This window comes from Cupressus sempervirens, chromosome 8 (assembly GCF_028749045.1).
Source record: "Cupressus sempervirens isolate cs-2001-9-10 chromosome 8, ASM2874904v1, whole genome shotgun sequence".
Classification (NCBI taxonomy): Eukaryota; Viridiplantae; Streptophyta; class Pinopsida; order Cupressales; family Cupressaceae; genus Cupressus; species Cupressus sempervirens.
In genome coordinates, this window is record NC_143125.1 from 63855336 (window position 1) to 63871557 (window position 16222).

At 37.4% G+C, this 16222-nt stretch overlaps 1 protein-coding gene across 4 annotated transcripts in view; it reads right to left on the minus strand.

Annotated features, from left to right (window-relative positions):
* The window catches only part of LOC149541624 (uncharacterized), a 156961-nt gene that overhangs the window by 94360 nt on the left and 46379 nt on the right, over nt 1–16222 (minus strand). For all 4 annotated transcript variants that reach the window (XM_089796806.1, XM_089796807.1, XM_089796805.1 and 1 more), the window contains one exon: nt 9676–9784. In XM_089796806.1, the coding sequence (XP_089652932.1) occupies nt 9676–9784 (109 nt within the window). The remainder of the gene's footprint in view (nt 1–9675; nt 9785–16222) is intronic.

Below are 16222 nucleotides of genomic sequence, written 5' to 3' on the forward strand. Positions count from 1 at the left end.
AAAGTTCATTATAAACAATCACATCACAGGAACCGTTGGTACAGGTGGCATATACAAATAGTTAAAAAAATTTTGAAATTGACTCACCAACCCACAATGGTGAAATTAAGTATAGGAAACCCAAGCAGAGGAAACATTATTGATTCCAAAAAGAAGAAACCTGGGGTACTGAAAGCACAGAAGGAGATAAAGAAGATGACAAAAGGCAAAGGGAAAATGGCACAAAAAATACAATCACGGTTGAGAATATTACGTCTTAAGGTGTGATGGGAAGCAAATGCAGGACTTGATGGGAGAAAGTGGAAGTTGATCATCCTTTGAAAAGGGGGTTGTGCATAGCAGAGGTAGACAAAATAATTTTCATGCCAATTTTTGAATTAAAAGAGTTTGAACCTATACTACGGAATTTGATCACATGTTATCATGTCATAAATCTATAGTACAGTATTTCCAGCAACAGGTGACCGTTTCTTATTCGGCAGAAGAAATAAGTAGGGTTTTTGGAATTCCCAATAGAGGGCCGGAATTGGAAAAAACCCCTATGACAGTAGAAGACAAGAAGTGGCTGAAATTAATGTGTCGTAAAGATCTTACAAGTCTGGAATGGGAAGGAATTTTAAAGAACACTAGGCGTCTCAAGAAAAAATTTATTGTAAATTATGAATGGCGATGTATGTAGATTTGGTGAAAAGTAAGCTCACAGTGGGCAGCCGCACTTCCAACATTGCCCTTTGGATATTGCCTATAGTCGATGGACTATATAAAGGACAGGTGTATAGCTAGGCTCAATTTCTTTTTGATAGACTTCGGGAATTCATGGAGTTGAAACACAAAGCCTTTTACATGCCTCACCATGTCGTGGCCTTATTCTTAGAAGCAGTACGCACTCAGGTGAGCAACGAGCACCGAGGGACACTAGTACCGGCTAATAGAGTAGAACCCTACAAGCCGGCTATGACATACTGGCTCCATCTAGATACCATGGGTGTAGGATCTCACAATGGAGGTGAACAAAAGAAAAAGAAACCGAAACAAACAGTGGTGATCGAAGAGGATGAAGAGGATGAAGGGAGTTCAGAAGAGAAGGGCAGTGATACGAATTCATCTTCCTCAGACTCACAGGAGGCAAAAATCCGCCTAAGTTACTTGCAAGGGACTCCACGGTAAGTCACTTTTTTACCACCTGCAGAGGGGCCACTTCTAACTAAGATATCAAAATCCCCAGAGATTTACCATAACATGACTAGTGATCCCAAAAGAACTAATATGGCAGATATTTCCAAACCAAATTAAGCAAGGGTTGAGGAAGAAGTAGGTGGCAGGCAACAAGTTCCGAGAGGGGGAGCTTTCAGAATGTCACTTCCAAGGTTGGCACCATTAATCTATCTAGAACAATAGTCCTGTACTAAAGTAATAGATTTGAGATGTCAGCCAAAGTGTGCACATAAAGTGAGGTTGCAAACACCTCTCGGACCGGAGATAGTACATCCAGTTGCTCTTGTGGTACAACCAGTAGGAGCAGTAGTAGGAGCAATGGATAAACAACAAGGGGAAATCCACACTCAGGAAAGTATGACGGCTGGGGCTATGGCGAATATGGTCCTAGAGGAGGCTGATAGGTTACTTGAGGAAGAAGGCATGGTGTCTTCCTCTTTACAAGTAGTTGTTGAGGAACAAGTAGAGATACAAAGCAAGTGTAGGGAACTGTTGTGAGGTTTTCACACCATCGCCCCAAAAGTTTGGGGACCCCCCTTTTTTTTGTTGCCTTAGCAATTTTTCGGTCCAGAGGTTTCGAATTTGAAAATTTCACACCTCAGATGCCTTCAGGCCAGGAAGGGAGAGATGTAGTTGGATTTCTTTTTTTACCAGGTGCGAAACTTGATTTTTCAAAGCATGTGATTTTATCTTTAGGCCAAGAAAATTTCAAAGCAACATTTTTTCGATGGTCAGAGCAACACCCAACAAGATAAAATTGTAAATTTTGTACTTAGATGGATTTTTCAAAAATTGGATATAATTGTATAAATTTGAGTAATTTTCAAAAAATGAAATTTTTGTTAGATTTAGTCTTTTGGAAAATCTTGAATTTTTCGGTGAAAAAGAAATTTTGATAGTGAAAGTGAAAATTAAAAAAAATCAATTTTAAGTGCCAAGAAAAGGGATTAATTCGGTTAGAAAAATTGGAATTGTTTGCAAAATGAAATTGGAAAAATTGCAAAAAATTGCATTAGTTTTTGGTTGAAATATTGCTTAGAAGATATTTAAATGTAGAAAGGAATTGGTGAATTAAAGTTGAAAATTCATTTTGGCTAGCTAGAGTTGATTTTAATGATATTTTAATTGCCAACACGCTTTAAATGATAATTTTTGGCATCTCCTAGGCTCTCCTAATTTTATTTTGCAATTTTTAGACCTAACTAGGAATTAAAAGTGCAAATTTCCCTATATGCAACATTAATTATGGCTTAACATTTAAATCTGGGCCAGAATTGTGCACTAATTAAATTTTTCTCTCTTATAGGTGCAAGTCAGCCAGCTTGGGGGAGTGAAGGGAAGATGGTATAAGAGGACTCCTCCCTCTCCCATTTCTTCATTCCATTCCAAGCTTTCTTCCATACTTGAGCGAATTCTAAAGAGGGCAGCGATTTTCTTGAGGACAATGTTTTCCAAATTTTGGCATTTTGCAAGGAGCAGATTTTCATGTTTATGGTCTGATTTTTTCTTCCATAGAGGGCTGCGATTTTTGCCCTAGGCGAAATTTGTAGAGGTCTAATTTTCTTGAGGTACGATTTTGCATCAGATCTGGACAGTATTATTTGGTAAAGGAAATATATGATTGAAGTCTGTTTTTTTGGCATGCATGGGCAATTTCAAGAGGACAGAATTCTGATTTTTCCAACTAGGGCATCATTATTTGCAAAGGGCTTAGACTTTCTTAGGTCTGATCCGAATTTCAAAGAAGACCCAGCTATTGGTAAAAGTAAATTCAATTCATTATTTGAGTTAAAAGGTGGTTCTTAAGCGGATTTCACTCCTTGTTCTTGCTCAATTTTGTTTCCCTTATGTTCTTGCATTCATCATCCACCACTTCATCATCCCATATATAGGTTGGAGATTGGAGAGATAAGTGTAGAATCCATGATAGGACATTTGAAGAGGCAGAAATAAGCTAGACCATCCTATGAATGAAATTGGGAGATATAAGTGTAGTCCATCCTAAGGTAACGAAGGGGCAGAAACAAGTGGTAGTCCCACCCCTAGGTTGAAGATTGGAGATTGATAAGTGTAGTGATAGGACTTGGCGAGGCAGAAATAAGTTAGAATCCATCAATAGAAAGAAGGTTGGAAATCGATAAGGGTAGTCCATATCACTTAAAATGAAGGGGCAGAAATAAGTATTTAGGATGGTAGATGTTAGTCAAGCAAGAACCCAAAGGGAACAAATACTAAGAAAGACAAAGAGGACATGATGCCCAAGACCACCTTCTTCTCAAAAGTGAGGCGAATAACTGATACCAATATCGATATAGTAAACATAACATAGCTAAAGAACAAATTGAAGGAAGGACAATCCCCCATGGCAAAGAAGATATACAAAAGTGGAATTGTACACGTGGCGGCCTTCCCTCCTACCTTACCTTGCCCAGAATTGGTTATGGAATGTGCATCCAGGTTTGATTTGGTTAGCAAATCCACCATTTTTCATGAAGGGAAAAAAGATTGTTGGCCAACATTGGCGGATAGGTGATCGAAGAAGCATTTAACATTCCCCAGTACAAGAGCATGACAATGGTAATGATGGACCAAGCGGCCATATTATTTCAAGATAACCAAGAGGCTTATTCCATGCATCTAAAGTAGGATTGGCTACACGAAGGAAAGAAGGGATTCACCAGATCATCCAAGCTCACCATGTCAGACTTCAAATCGGAATATGGCGACCTCATTGTGCTTCTCAGCCGGATCATGGGCCTAGCTCAAGGTATGCAATTCGAACATTGGATGTACTTCTTTATTGATGAAATTGAAAAAAGAAAAAGAAGATTTGATTGGGCTAGGATCATAAGTGAGAACCTAGAATTGCAACTTAGGACCGTGCAAAATCAAGAGCGATTCTATATGGCGTCCTATCTGTTCTATGTGATTGCGATGTTGTATGAAAATCCGAGACTTAAGGCCTTCAGAAAAGTTGGCAATGGATCGGGGCAATGTTTGGTGCATGAATGCTATCCACAACTTCATTTGCACAACAACAAAGACCATAAAATATTTTGTGATGCCTTTGCCATGAAGACAATAAGGGTACTACAAGGGACACCTGCCAAGAGGCTCTCATCGGAAGCAGATGCAAAGATTAAGAAATATGGGAGTTGTTTATTCAATTCCCACAATTCACATACATTAGAGTGGCAGGAAGCACAGTTTGTCCCAAGAGGCTTCCAAGGTACCCACCTAACAAGGTAGTTTTGATGGAGTTGGCTAGGCAACTTGAGCATTATGACAGAACGATGAAACTCAAGGGTGAGACAGGGATTACCTTCTCATTTGGAATTGGCAATGACAATTTTCCCAATCCTGTCACCTTTGCAGCTGCCGAGAAAGAATTGGAATGGTATCATCTAGGATGGTATAGAGCAAGGCAAGGATTCGATCCTAATGGTCTTATCAAGGCATCTCATGAAAATACATTCAAACATGTTCCTACTATAGAAGATTTATGGGCCAATGCACAGGATGACTTTCATGTGAGGAAGCTAGCTTTCTTAAGATTGTCAGTGAACATGATGAGAAATATCAGATGGAGAGGCCTTGATATTCCCGATCAACTGGAAGATGATGAAAATGTGTTGAGAGAAGATTATAATACAGTGGAGGGAACAAAGTTGAATCCAGTGGATTGGAATGATCACCGAGATCCTTCCATGGAGACGGTTACAAGAGCAGTTGATTTGCATACCAAGTCATGGTATAATGGGAAGTTGGGGATATTGCAAAGTCAAAAGGTACACCTTACTTATGAGAAGATGAAGCCAAAGGAAGGTCCAACGGAATCAGTTGAACAGAAGGGAGAAGGAAATAGCCGACAGCAAGGAACGGTTAGAAGCAAGAAGAGAGCTTTGGAGGTTGAGAAAAGTAAAGGACATCTGGAACCTCCAGCAAAGAGACAGAATGCAACGCCATCAAGGGAAAGCATAATTGAGGCTAGAGGCCAAGAAGATAACACAAGTGAACAAAGGGTTGCGGTAGAGGTGAGCTCTAATTCAGAATCAAATGGTTAAAGTGATAGCACGGAGTACTCTCCTCTCTCAGAGAACCAACTTGGAGATGATATAGTAGTTACTAATGGAGAAGAAGATGGCCAATTGATATTGAGGAAGTAAGCCAGACGCCCGAGGCCGTTGGTGATGATTGGCTAATTGAACCAAATCTAGATTTGGGGAGATGCACCGCACCACTATGGTTAAGGCAAATGCTTATGCCAACAGGCGAGGTAGTAATTGCCCGAACAGTTGAAGACATCCAAGGATTAATGGAAAAGGGTGATAGCGAGAAACCAAAACAAATGGCAAAAACAGTGGCAATGGTGATTAGGAGCGACAGTGATGGTCAAGGCATTGGATGAGATTGCAACTCAGGAATATGAAATACTAAAGCATGACTTGGGAAGAAACACAGATGACATGGAATGTAAGGAGATCCAGGAGGGTATAGTTTCAATCAAGGAAAGGTTGAGGAAGGAAAATGAAAAGATCATGAAGTTGGAAGCCGAAAACAAATATTGGGGAGATTGCCAGCCTATCCAACAGTTGCACCAGGCAGCCCTCCCTCAAGACAGTGGGAGCAAAATAGAAGAGATATCGGCTCAGCTACATGAAGTCAAGGATTAGATTCGTGATACAATCCAAGACGGGCGAAATTTCTTGCCTTCCTTTATCTCAACATTCCGGTCATTAGTGACTGTTAGAGACAAATTCAGAAAATTTGAAGGTGAGCGGAAAGATTTCCTTCCAATCAAGGACTTAGCCATTCCCAGGCTACAGACATTCATTGGGCTACCAAAAAAATATTTGGAAAGGGCCAAGTTGGTTGATGGAGGATTGAGTACGGTGAAGTCTTGGTTTGTTGCCTTGACAACCAGATTGAGAATATTGGTGGAAATACAAAATGCGATTGCACAACACTGCCCAGGCATTGACACCCCCATTTCAACCATGATAAGCGACGTTGGGGCGGCACTTGATTTTGAAGATATCAAAGAGGAGAGCATCAATGAGATAGTGTTGGGATCTAGATTGGACGAGTTAGGGAAGGTTGCTATCAAGACGAAACATTTGGGCACCCTTGCCTCCCTCAATGCCTTTATCGGATATGCCAAAGAATATGAGAAAGACCATGAGAAGACACTACAAGCAGCAAGTAGCATGATGAATTCAGCTGAGCTAAAGATGAGACACACACCTTGCCCTCCCATGAAGGAAGTCAATGACAAGCTAGCCGAGTTCATTACTTTGGCTAAAAGGATGAAAGGGAAGGGTAGAACTATATTAGAAAATCATTTGATGTAAGCCCAAGTGGCAATTTCTCTTTCTTCTAGGATGGGATAGGTGTCTGATTTTGATTGGCTACCATTTTGGTGTCTTCTCATTGGTTACCACTATTCCTTTTTTTTCATTGGTCCATTGATGAGGTGGCATCTTCTCATTGGCTGATGGGGTGGCAACCCTAATTAGGGTTTCTAAGATCCAAACTGGATCGTTGGTTTTGCCTCTTTATCTCTATTGTCGGTTGTAAATTCTAGCCTCTATATAAGGCAATTTGCTCTCATCTGTAAAGAGTCGGAGAAAATTGTTGCTAAGATAATGCCAAAATAGTTTTTCTTTCTCATTGTTGTGACTTGCATGGTGATTAAGAACTTTTAGTATTGTTGCATGGTTTCTACTTCCACGAGTTAAAATAAGATTTTCATTTTCAAGTTGTTAAAGTAAATTTCATTTCAAGAAGTTGCTAAGTAGAGAAAAAAGTAGATGGATAGTTGCACGGTAGTATTAGTAGATGTTTGATAGGGATCTATAACTAGGCCACTAGCATCCTAACGGCTTGTTGGGAAGCCTTCTGTGGTAAACTAGTTTGTTTTCCTTTGAATTATTGCATCTATGGAGGTAGAGTCGATGGTAAACTTTCATTAGATTTGATCCCAGTCCATCTGCTAATCTTTCCATTCATAGGAGTAGGAGTAGAATAGCAAGTAGTTTAGGAGTTGGAGTTTTGAGGAGGAAAGTTAGGAAGGCGTAAGTCCCAAGAACATTCACCCTCCATCACCATCACCTTCTCCATCAACATCATCTAGCATTCACACCAAATCACTATCACCATCATTCCACCAAAAGTCCAAGTTGTTCTCAAACAAATAGTGTAAGGCCGCCTACGTGATTACCAGCAAATCACATCGATATACTGAGTTAGTATCCACAGGTGTAAGGAACATTGGAGTTTTTCTTATGACTTCGTGAGTATTAACTTTTCAAGAGAGGAATTGAGGATTTGATATTCCATATCAGGTTTTCAATTGCTATATGTTATGTAGTGGTAAAAAACTAACATTAACAAGAACCTCTAGACATGGCTTCTTTTGTAGCCAAGGCAGAGTTGTTTCTCAGAGTTGCAGGCCATGGAACATTCTACCAAAGAGTTGGTGCAACAGGCTAGGTCTCAAAATCTAGAGGCTATCATAACAGAAGTAGAAGCATTGGTTGTGTTTATGCGACTGGCTGCAATACAGATTGGTGACTATTAGAACAGGGTGGATATTCAAAGGAGGACATAGCCGCTATGTGGAGAAGTAGTTCTATCATTTCCAGTGGACAGGAACACTCACCACCGCTCATGGAGACTCTTGTAGCTATAGAAGTTGCCTTTCGAGGAACTTTCTTGGAACTTCAACAGAAAATAAAGCATGGGGGCTGGAAAGACAGAATCTTCAACATCACTGGGAAGCCGAGAAAGTTGCAATGTAGGAAGCCTGGAAAACAAAGAAAGCTAAATTGGAAGGCAAGCTCGCCACATCGAAAGCCAAGAAGATGGACACTTTAAGGATATTGCAGGGTGTTCAAGCAAAACAAAAGACAGCTGAAAGGGATCTACAACAACTACGGGGAGCTCCGAGCACACGGATGTCCTCCCATCCTTCTTCTTCTTGAAGCCAAAGTTCTTTTGTTGTTTTCAGTTGTTTTCATGTTCAACAGTTGTATGGAAGATGACTTCTTTTTTTGGGAGGGATAGATGTAGTCAGAATAAAGTAAATAGTATGTTTAGAACTCATTAAAGCTAGTCGGGCTGGGTAGTTAGGAGGTGAGAGAATGCGTCGATTGGTTCCCAACCAACCGACCCTTCTATAAGTACTTGGAATATTGTAAATGTACTCATGTTGATTTTGGTATTAATAAAGAAATCATTTCCTCGCCTACTAGTATTGTGGTATGAATGGTATCTTTTGTGTTTTACTTCATATGTACCTTAATTGGGTTATTCTCTATGGTTAGCATAGTATATCTCTGTGAACTTGAATGATATTTCCACTCTACAAAACTATAATATAATTTTTATATTATTGTATTATGACTGTATTATTATAATAGAACCTATTAATAATGATACAATATAATAGTTATTGTTTTAGTTTTGATAAATATGTTAATTATATCATTGTAATATAGAAGTAATAATAAATTATAATGTCTTTATTCTAAATCCTATTTTTTCCCATTTAAATACCAATGTCTTCAAAAATCTCATACTTTTGACTTACAGATTTTTGTCCCCAAACAAATTTTGCTGCTATTGTTTAAACTTGAGTATCCCAACAATAAGAAGCAGAGGCAGCATAGTCCCTTAGCCTCCTACATCAACCAGATGGAAACATTACTGATACCATCCTAATTAAGTAGTTTGTAGAGTGGGGATCTCAGAAAGAATGTACCAAATACAGATTTCCTGATAAGACCAATTGTATTCTGAAATTAGACATTGACAGTATAATTCCCTATCACTAAAATTTCTGTTTGGATTATTTGTCAGCTCTAAGGGAAACTAAAAGTATTCCTTTATTGATATCTGTTTTGAATTTGTGATTTTATAGTTTGTGAAGACAATATATTACACCATAGGGATCTTACACCTTTTTTTCATCATTATTATGTGAATCCAACTATCACATGCCACCTTACTCGTGAATTTTGATTCCACATATTTCAAATTGTAGTTTATTGTGGTATTAAGACAAAGTATTAGGTCACCTGGCTCCACTCATCATCCCTTGATTACAAATATCCACCACACATATATATGGAAAATACATTTATCCCTTGATTACATTAATCTATACATCACCCCTTAATTATATTTGTCTACCAAACCAAGATTTTCATATTTTTTGGGGAGAAATACATCAAAATTCAATATTAAAGGCTATATGTGCTTACAGCTTTACCATATCTTCACTGCTCAACCAAAGTTTAAATCCCACATTCGCTCAGTTTCTTTTGAGGACACAATAATCTAAATTGGATTTGCTATGACAAAAAATACATGCTTTTACACCAACTAATTAAATCCTGGTTATATAATTATATTTATAAGGCACTAAAAATCCATTCAAAAGAGAAAAAAAATATGTACCTGGTTCACCACAAAATCTATAGAATCTGCAATAAAGGGTTCTTGTGGTTCTTTTGGAAGCCCGGTCAAAATATGCCGCTTTAGTATAAAGCAGGGAGTCCAATGTATCCTGTAATAAATTGCTCAATACAAATAAATCAATCACTGTCTCTTAATAACTAAAGAAACACAAGTTTTGAAAATCAAGTAAAGAAAAAATTTACCCTTCTTTAATGTCCCCGATTTTAATAAAGTATCTTAATTAAATTAATTAATTAAGTGGTCCCAAAATTTAAATAATATTTTGTTTTTTTTTTATCAGAAAAGTCACTACAACATAGCATCCAAAATTCAAAAATGCACATATCCTCCTACAGCACTGTCATGACAAGCATCAAGAGCTGATCACAGTTATCAGCAACCAAAATTCCAACTACAGCATTGTTGCTGTAAGGTTTACATATGAAGATCCTATTTACAAAGATTTCTGATTTCAAGAACAAAAGGCAGAACTATTGAGCAGAACTGGAAACAGGAAATAATCCCAAGCACCAATAACATTGTTACTACATTCAACATCATCTGTATTGAACGGAGGTTCATGTGGAGTGGAGGCATCTCCGCAATAGCTTCCCAGTTTGGAGCATTGGGAATGATGAGATTTTTGTATCGCTTTGTTCTGTACTTCAATGTTAATGTTCTCCTTGGCCATGAACTGTTTCAGAGCCTCCCTTTCTTTTTCATCTAGCATCTCACTGTATGTATGAAAATAACTTTTTTGATTAATTAATGTAGTTATGCGGTCAAAATAACAAAATAATGATGTCGGCCCATGGTAACCTTCTCGAAACTTCTTGGAGGCCTCAATAAGATGATGGTTGGTAGCATAGGAAATCATCATGGAGTTATTTGTGTTATGTATTTGCAATTCCAGAAGGAATTCAGTTTTTATGCAGTTTCGGAGGTGCAAGAGCCTCCCCCTATTCTATAATTGCAGTTTTGATGGTTCACAGCCGTTGGAGATTTCGCTCAGAAATTTCACTTTGTATGTCATTGTCGGATCTATCTCTACCGTGTGGAAATATAATTACAAATATCTAGCTCTTGTTCATTCAATGTTGTTGGTATATACTCTGTGTTCATGATTAATTCTTGCATAATCTTATCTATAATTGGATCCTTCATTGAAAGTAACATTGTCATACGGAGTGTTTGGGAGTGTGCGGCCTACTTTTTGGTATGAGTGGAACTTTTCCACCCAGAGCCGAAAGGTGCCAAGTGTTGTTGCTTTAGGGCTAAAGGTGTCAAAGGTACTTTGCCCTCGGCTACTTCCCTTGGGTACTTTGTACTCGGGTGCTTTGCCCACAAGTATTGCCTCAGGTACTGTGTTGTAAGAGAGTGCCAGTACATCACAATGGTACAGGACGTGAGGAGGAAATTTGGGTAGCATACAGTTTGGTAGATTACACCTTCCAAAACCACAATAACCTTTCAATTTTTGTTTAATTGAAGTGCCATACAGAGTTAAGAATAACTTATGGAAACCTTACAAATGACCAAGGAAAATAGAACAAATCAACATACAAATGACCAAGGAAAATAGAACAAATCAACATGCTCCAGAAACATACCATATAGGCAATTTTTTCATTTATCATGTTGTAAACAGAAAGCCAAATTAATAAGAAATATTTCAAAATATACATGCTACATTGTGGAGGAGGATAAAATTAACAACTACAGGATGCACAAATTAATGATTTAATAACATATATGAAAAACTTGGAGATGATTCATTTTAAAGGGCAACAATTGATTTCAGCATATATAGTTAGGCAGTTTAAGTCCTAACAGGTTACACTAATTGATTTTCTTACCGTTTTAGTAGTAACCAGTTGATTTTGATTACATCATAATCCTCAGTATCGTGAATATTAATCGTATATGGTAAAGCATTTGACTTCACTTTTAATCCGGCATAATGCAGGTAAAATCTATTACAATGAAAAGTAATCACATTTTTTAAGATCAACGATTTATATTAAGCTCAATCTTAGATTTATAATAGTCTGTAGAGCAAATATCAAAATAATTTGTGGCCACCTGAGAGGATGAGCACCATGAAAAATGTTTCCTTTTTTAAAATTTTCTCAAATGGAAATGATTTCTTTGATGGTAGAGCAATAAACCTTATTTTAATATCTAGGACATATTCCCATGTCTGATTAACCTCAAAAAACATCGAATTTTAACCAGGTCAACATAGCCAAAAAGCAAAGCCCAGAAGAAATTACATAGATAACAATTCTAACTTTTGCTAGAATTATGGAAAACAACATGCAGAAGAGGGTTCCTTCCATAAATTTAGTTTGCTTGGCAATTAGACAATTGTCATCTTGTATTTAGATCATGTCAACGATTATGGCAATTAGCTGTTACAGGCAGCAATTGGCAATTTGCTGCTAATAATCACTTATTCTATGTAGCCTATAAATTGTTGCCTAACATTGACACAGTTTGCATCCTCTTTCTTACACCTTCATATATACATGGTATTTAGGAATTACAATGTATATGTTTGAATGTAAGTAAAGAAAAATATGCCATAACCAAGGCATGGATGGGATATGTGAACAGATTGAAGAGTAAGATCATCAGTAATCCCATCATCTATAGGCATTGCATTGGATTCATCATTATCCTGCCCTTAAGAATACAACAGTTTATTTCCTACGCAACAATAATCTATAATCATAATGATGACACCAGTTCACTCAAATAAACCCCCAGATCTGGATCTAGTTCATTCCTGATGTCCATTCAAAATCTGGCCCACAATGGGTTTAGGCAGGTGTGGGCTTTGGGGCGAAGTATGTGCATGAAAGTGGGTTCCACATCACATATCTCGAGCAAGCCTTCTACAAACCAGAGCCTTTTTTTCACCATTTTGTCATTGTTGACCATGTTGTCTTTGATGTCAAAGGTTTATGATCAAGGTTGTATAAATCTCAGTGGATTACTGTAAGTTATAGAAGTTTGGTTGAGCTACTTACTTTCTTGGTTGAAGTGCTTGATGTTCTTGAGCTGCTTGAGCTGGTTGTTTGTCAAGCTACCTGGCTGTCTGGTTGAGCAGGTTGAGCTGGTTGGATGTCTTCTAAAAGCACCCTACATGCTTACTTTGCCATTTCACTTGAATATGCAATGTCAGTATCTACACCTAATGCATTGGTTTATATGTTTTAATTGAGGTGACTTCTTAAATGGAGGCTTCTTTAATAGTTTGTCAAATCTCCAATTTTTCCTGGGTGTACTTTTTGAACAGCTGACTATTCTTGGAAGAAGGCAGTCGTGCAATGTTTTTAGCTGGGCCATGTATCAGCAAAGGCTGAAGCAGTTAATGATAGTATGAAGCGTTATTGACTATTTATGGAGCCATTTTGAATATATTATTCAAGCCTTGTGTTTTAAAAGAGAAGCTTTTATTTTTTCAACCATTTTCTGTGGGAATGCACATAGACTGAGCAGTGTTTTCCTTGTGCATGGGTGTCTGAAGAACTGAGTCTTTCTCGTAAAAAGTACATATATCAGAAAAATTATAAATAATAGCTAAGCATTTTTCCTTGAACGTGTCCATTCTGAAATTGTGGGAGCATTAATTACTTATGGTATGAATGTGTGTATGAAGTGATGCTGACTGAAATAGAACAGGGCTGCACTAATGACTGATTATAAATGCTTGTGTGCTCTTTTTTTATTAGAGATGTTTTATGCAAAAAAAGATAGAAAGGTCACTATTGTCTGAAGGAGATTTCTAAAAAATGATAGTGTTGTAAAGTTTCTTGGTGAATTTAAAAAAAAGAATCCTGTAGCATTTTTCTTTAATGTATGAGGTGTGACTAGTTACATAGCTGAGTTATTAAAGGTTTGAAGTGATAGATTCTCCCTGTAACATTGGTGTTACAGTCCTGCAACTCATATTTCTGCTAAAACAGGCCTGCAATATTCTCTATCCGCCGTGCTTGGTGAAGAGGAGATAAAAAGGAGGAACTCAAGGCTGCTTGAGAAGACAGTACTCAGACAGCATATACAGAGACAGTACTGATGAAAGAATTCTATTGAGAAAACAGTGGATACTTCAGATGTAGACGGTTTGTCAGACATGTGTGGTTGAATGTGTTGAAACAGAAATATCATATCAGATTCAGTGTCCTTTTTAGGGTTGGTGCCCTCTAACTAAGGTCATTTGTTAATGTTTTGTAGCTTTAGTCGGATAAACCTGTGAATAATGTGTTTATTCTATATAAGGTTATAATATTTATATACACACACACACACACATCCCTTTAAGGGACATGTCTCTTCATAGCCTTATTCCCAATATAAATGTGTGAGAGATTGTTGCATTTGAAACATACAGAAAAAACAGGAAGTACTATTTCATTTGCAAGAGTCTTCTGATTTTAACATGGTATCAGAGCAGTGTTACGATTAGGACACCAGATCAAAGATCTAGTATCAGAGTTTACTGTTTCCATTACAATATACATGTACTGAGAGAGCAGAGTTCTTTTGTTTTAGGAACCCCTTGCTGATGTTCATACAAAACTTATCGTTCCACATTTGATAGCTGCCACCGTGGTGATCCACCCGCGTAGAGGTTCCAGTGGTGGAGTCACTCCATCCATTGATAGGCCATTACTCAGAGTACTTGGTGAATATCATCTGATTGATGTTTTAATAGGCCAATACTCATGTTACCTAATATGATATCAAAAGAGTATTTGGTGAATATCATGTGTTGATATTCTGATATTATATTATATGGAAGTCTTATGATCAAAGATTTCCTTGATGTGATTTCCTAATATTACCAATGGTGTAATATTTATTTATCATGTGTTTATCCTCCCTAGCTAAGAGGGAGTGTTAATGTTTTGTAGCTTTAGTCATATAATCCTATGAATAATTATATATTAAATATAATGTGTTTATTAAATATATATAAGTTATTATTATATTAATTATGCAAATGAATAGACATGTCCCTTTAAGGGACATATCTCTTCGTAGCTTTATTCCCAATACAAATCTGTGAGAGATTGTTGCACTTGAAACATACAGAAAAAACAGGAAGTATTATTTCATTTGCAACAGTCTTCCGATTTTATCATGGTATCAAAGCAGTGTTACAATTAGGACACCACATCAAAGATCTGGTATCAGAGTTTCCATTACAATATACATGTACTGAGAGAGCGGAGTTCTTTTGTTTTAGGAACTCCTTGCTGACATTCATACAGACCTTATCGTTCCACATTTCATAGCTGCCACCGTGGTGATCCACCCGCATAGAGGTTCCAGTGGTGGAGTCAATCCATACATTTGGAAATGTGCTCATCGCCCTTCTGAAGTTGGTTACGAGTTTGGAATCATGAGCAAACATTATCACAATCTCTAATGCAACCTTATCCATTTATCATCGCAGAACAAAGTGAGAAGTGGTTATTTTGGCAGGAAACAGAGGAAAGGGAAGACAGTGTGTGTATTGGTGTCTACCAAACTACATATATTTAAAATATGGAATGGAGATATCAGTACACGTTTGAATTAGAAATTATTTTGTATAATACAAGAGTACTTCCACATATGGAATCGAATTTTGACGATTATTATATTCAAATCAGACGTGTCTAAAGGAGTATTTGACAATTTAATGGAGTATCTTTGAGAGTCTTTTATTTATGCGACATCAATTGAAGGCGTGAGTACAATAGAAGATGAGGATTTCAAGATATACTCCTTGTCGAGTCAGATGGTCAATGAGTCTATTTGCATATCAAGGCCCATCAATATATAACATCGATATCATGGTTGCCATGGGGGATCACTGCCTATAAGGTTACACCTATGGTGAAGGTGGGGATTCATGAGTTTGCAATCATTGGATATTTTTCATTATATTCATTAGCATCAGACCAGTCACAGTTGACGGATTCCCTGTTCCTATAGAAGACAATAATAAATTAACACCGACTGATTGCACTTTCACCTTCTTTTTGGAGACTTGATAGAACTGGGAGAGTTTAATCAATGGATCCATTCCGGGTGGCATTAAAAATTATCATGTGGTCATCAACCCTGGTTACATCGACAAGTATATTCCAATAGTATTTATTATTGTCAGTTTGTCACTAATTCACTCATTCGTCTCTCATACAAGTCATTTAACAATTGAGATTTATATGATGATATATACATTGTCTATATGCTCAAATGCAGTTATAGTTCTGCCAGATTTTGAAGCTTTAAAATCCATATGGGCTGTCAATCATCATAAATCAGAATCTCTTGAATTTTATTTATTGGTCATTCAAGCAAGATAGCTTTATAAAGAGCGTAAATATGAAGATAATTTAAAACCATCCAAGCAAATGTGATTGGCTGATGAAAAAGCCAAACTCAGTGCCCTTAGTCGTGCATGAAAGATGTGGAACCACAAAGGATAAGATACACTTACTGATTGACAGAATGCCACCAGATTTGGTGCCACACAAAGAGATCTCCAGAT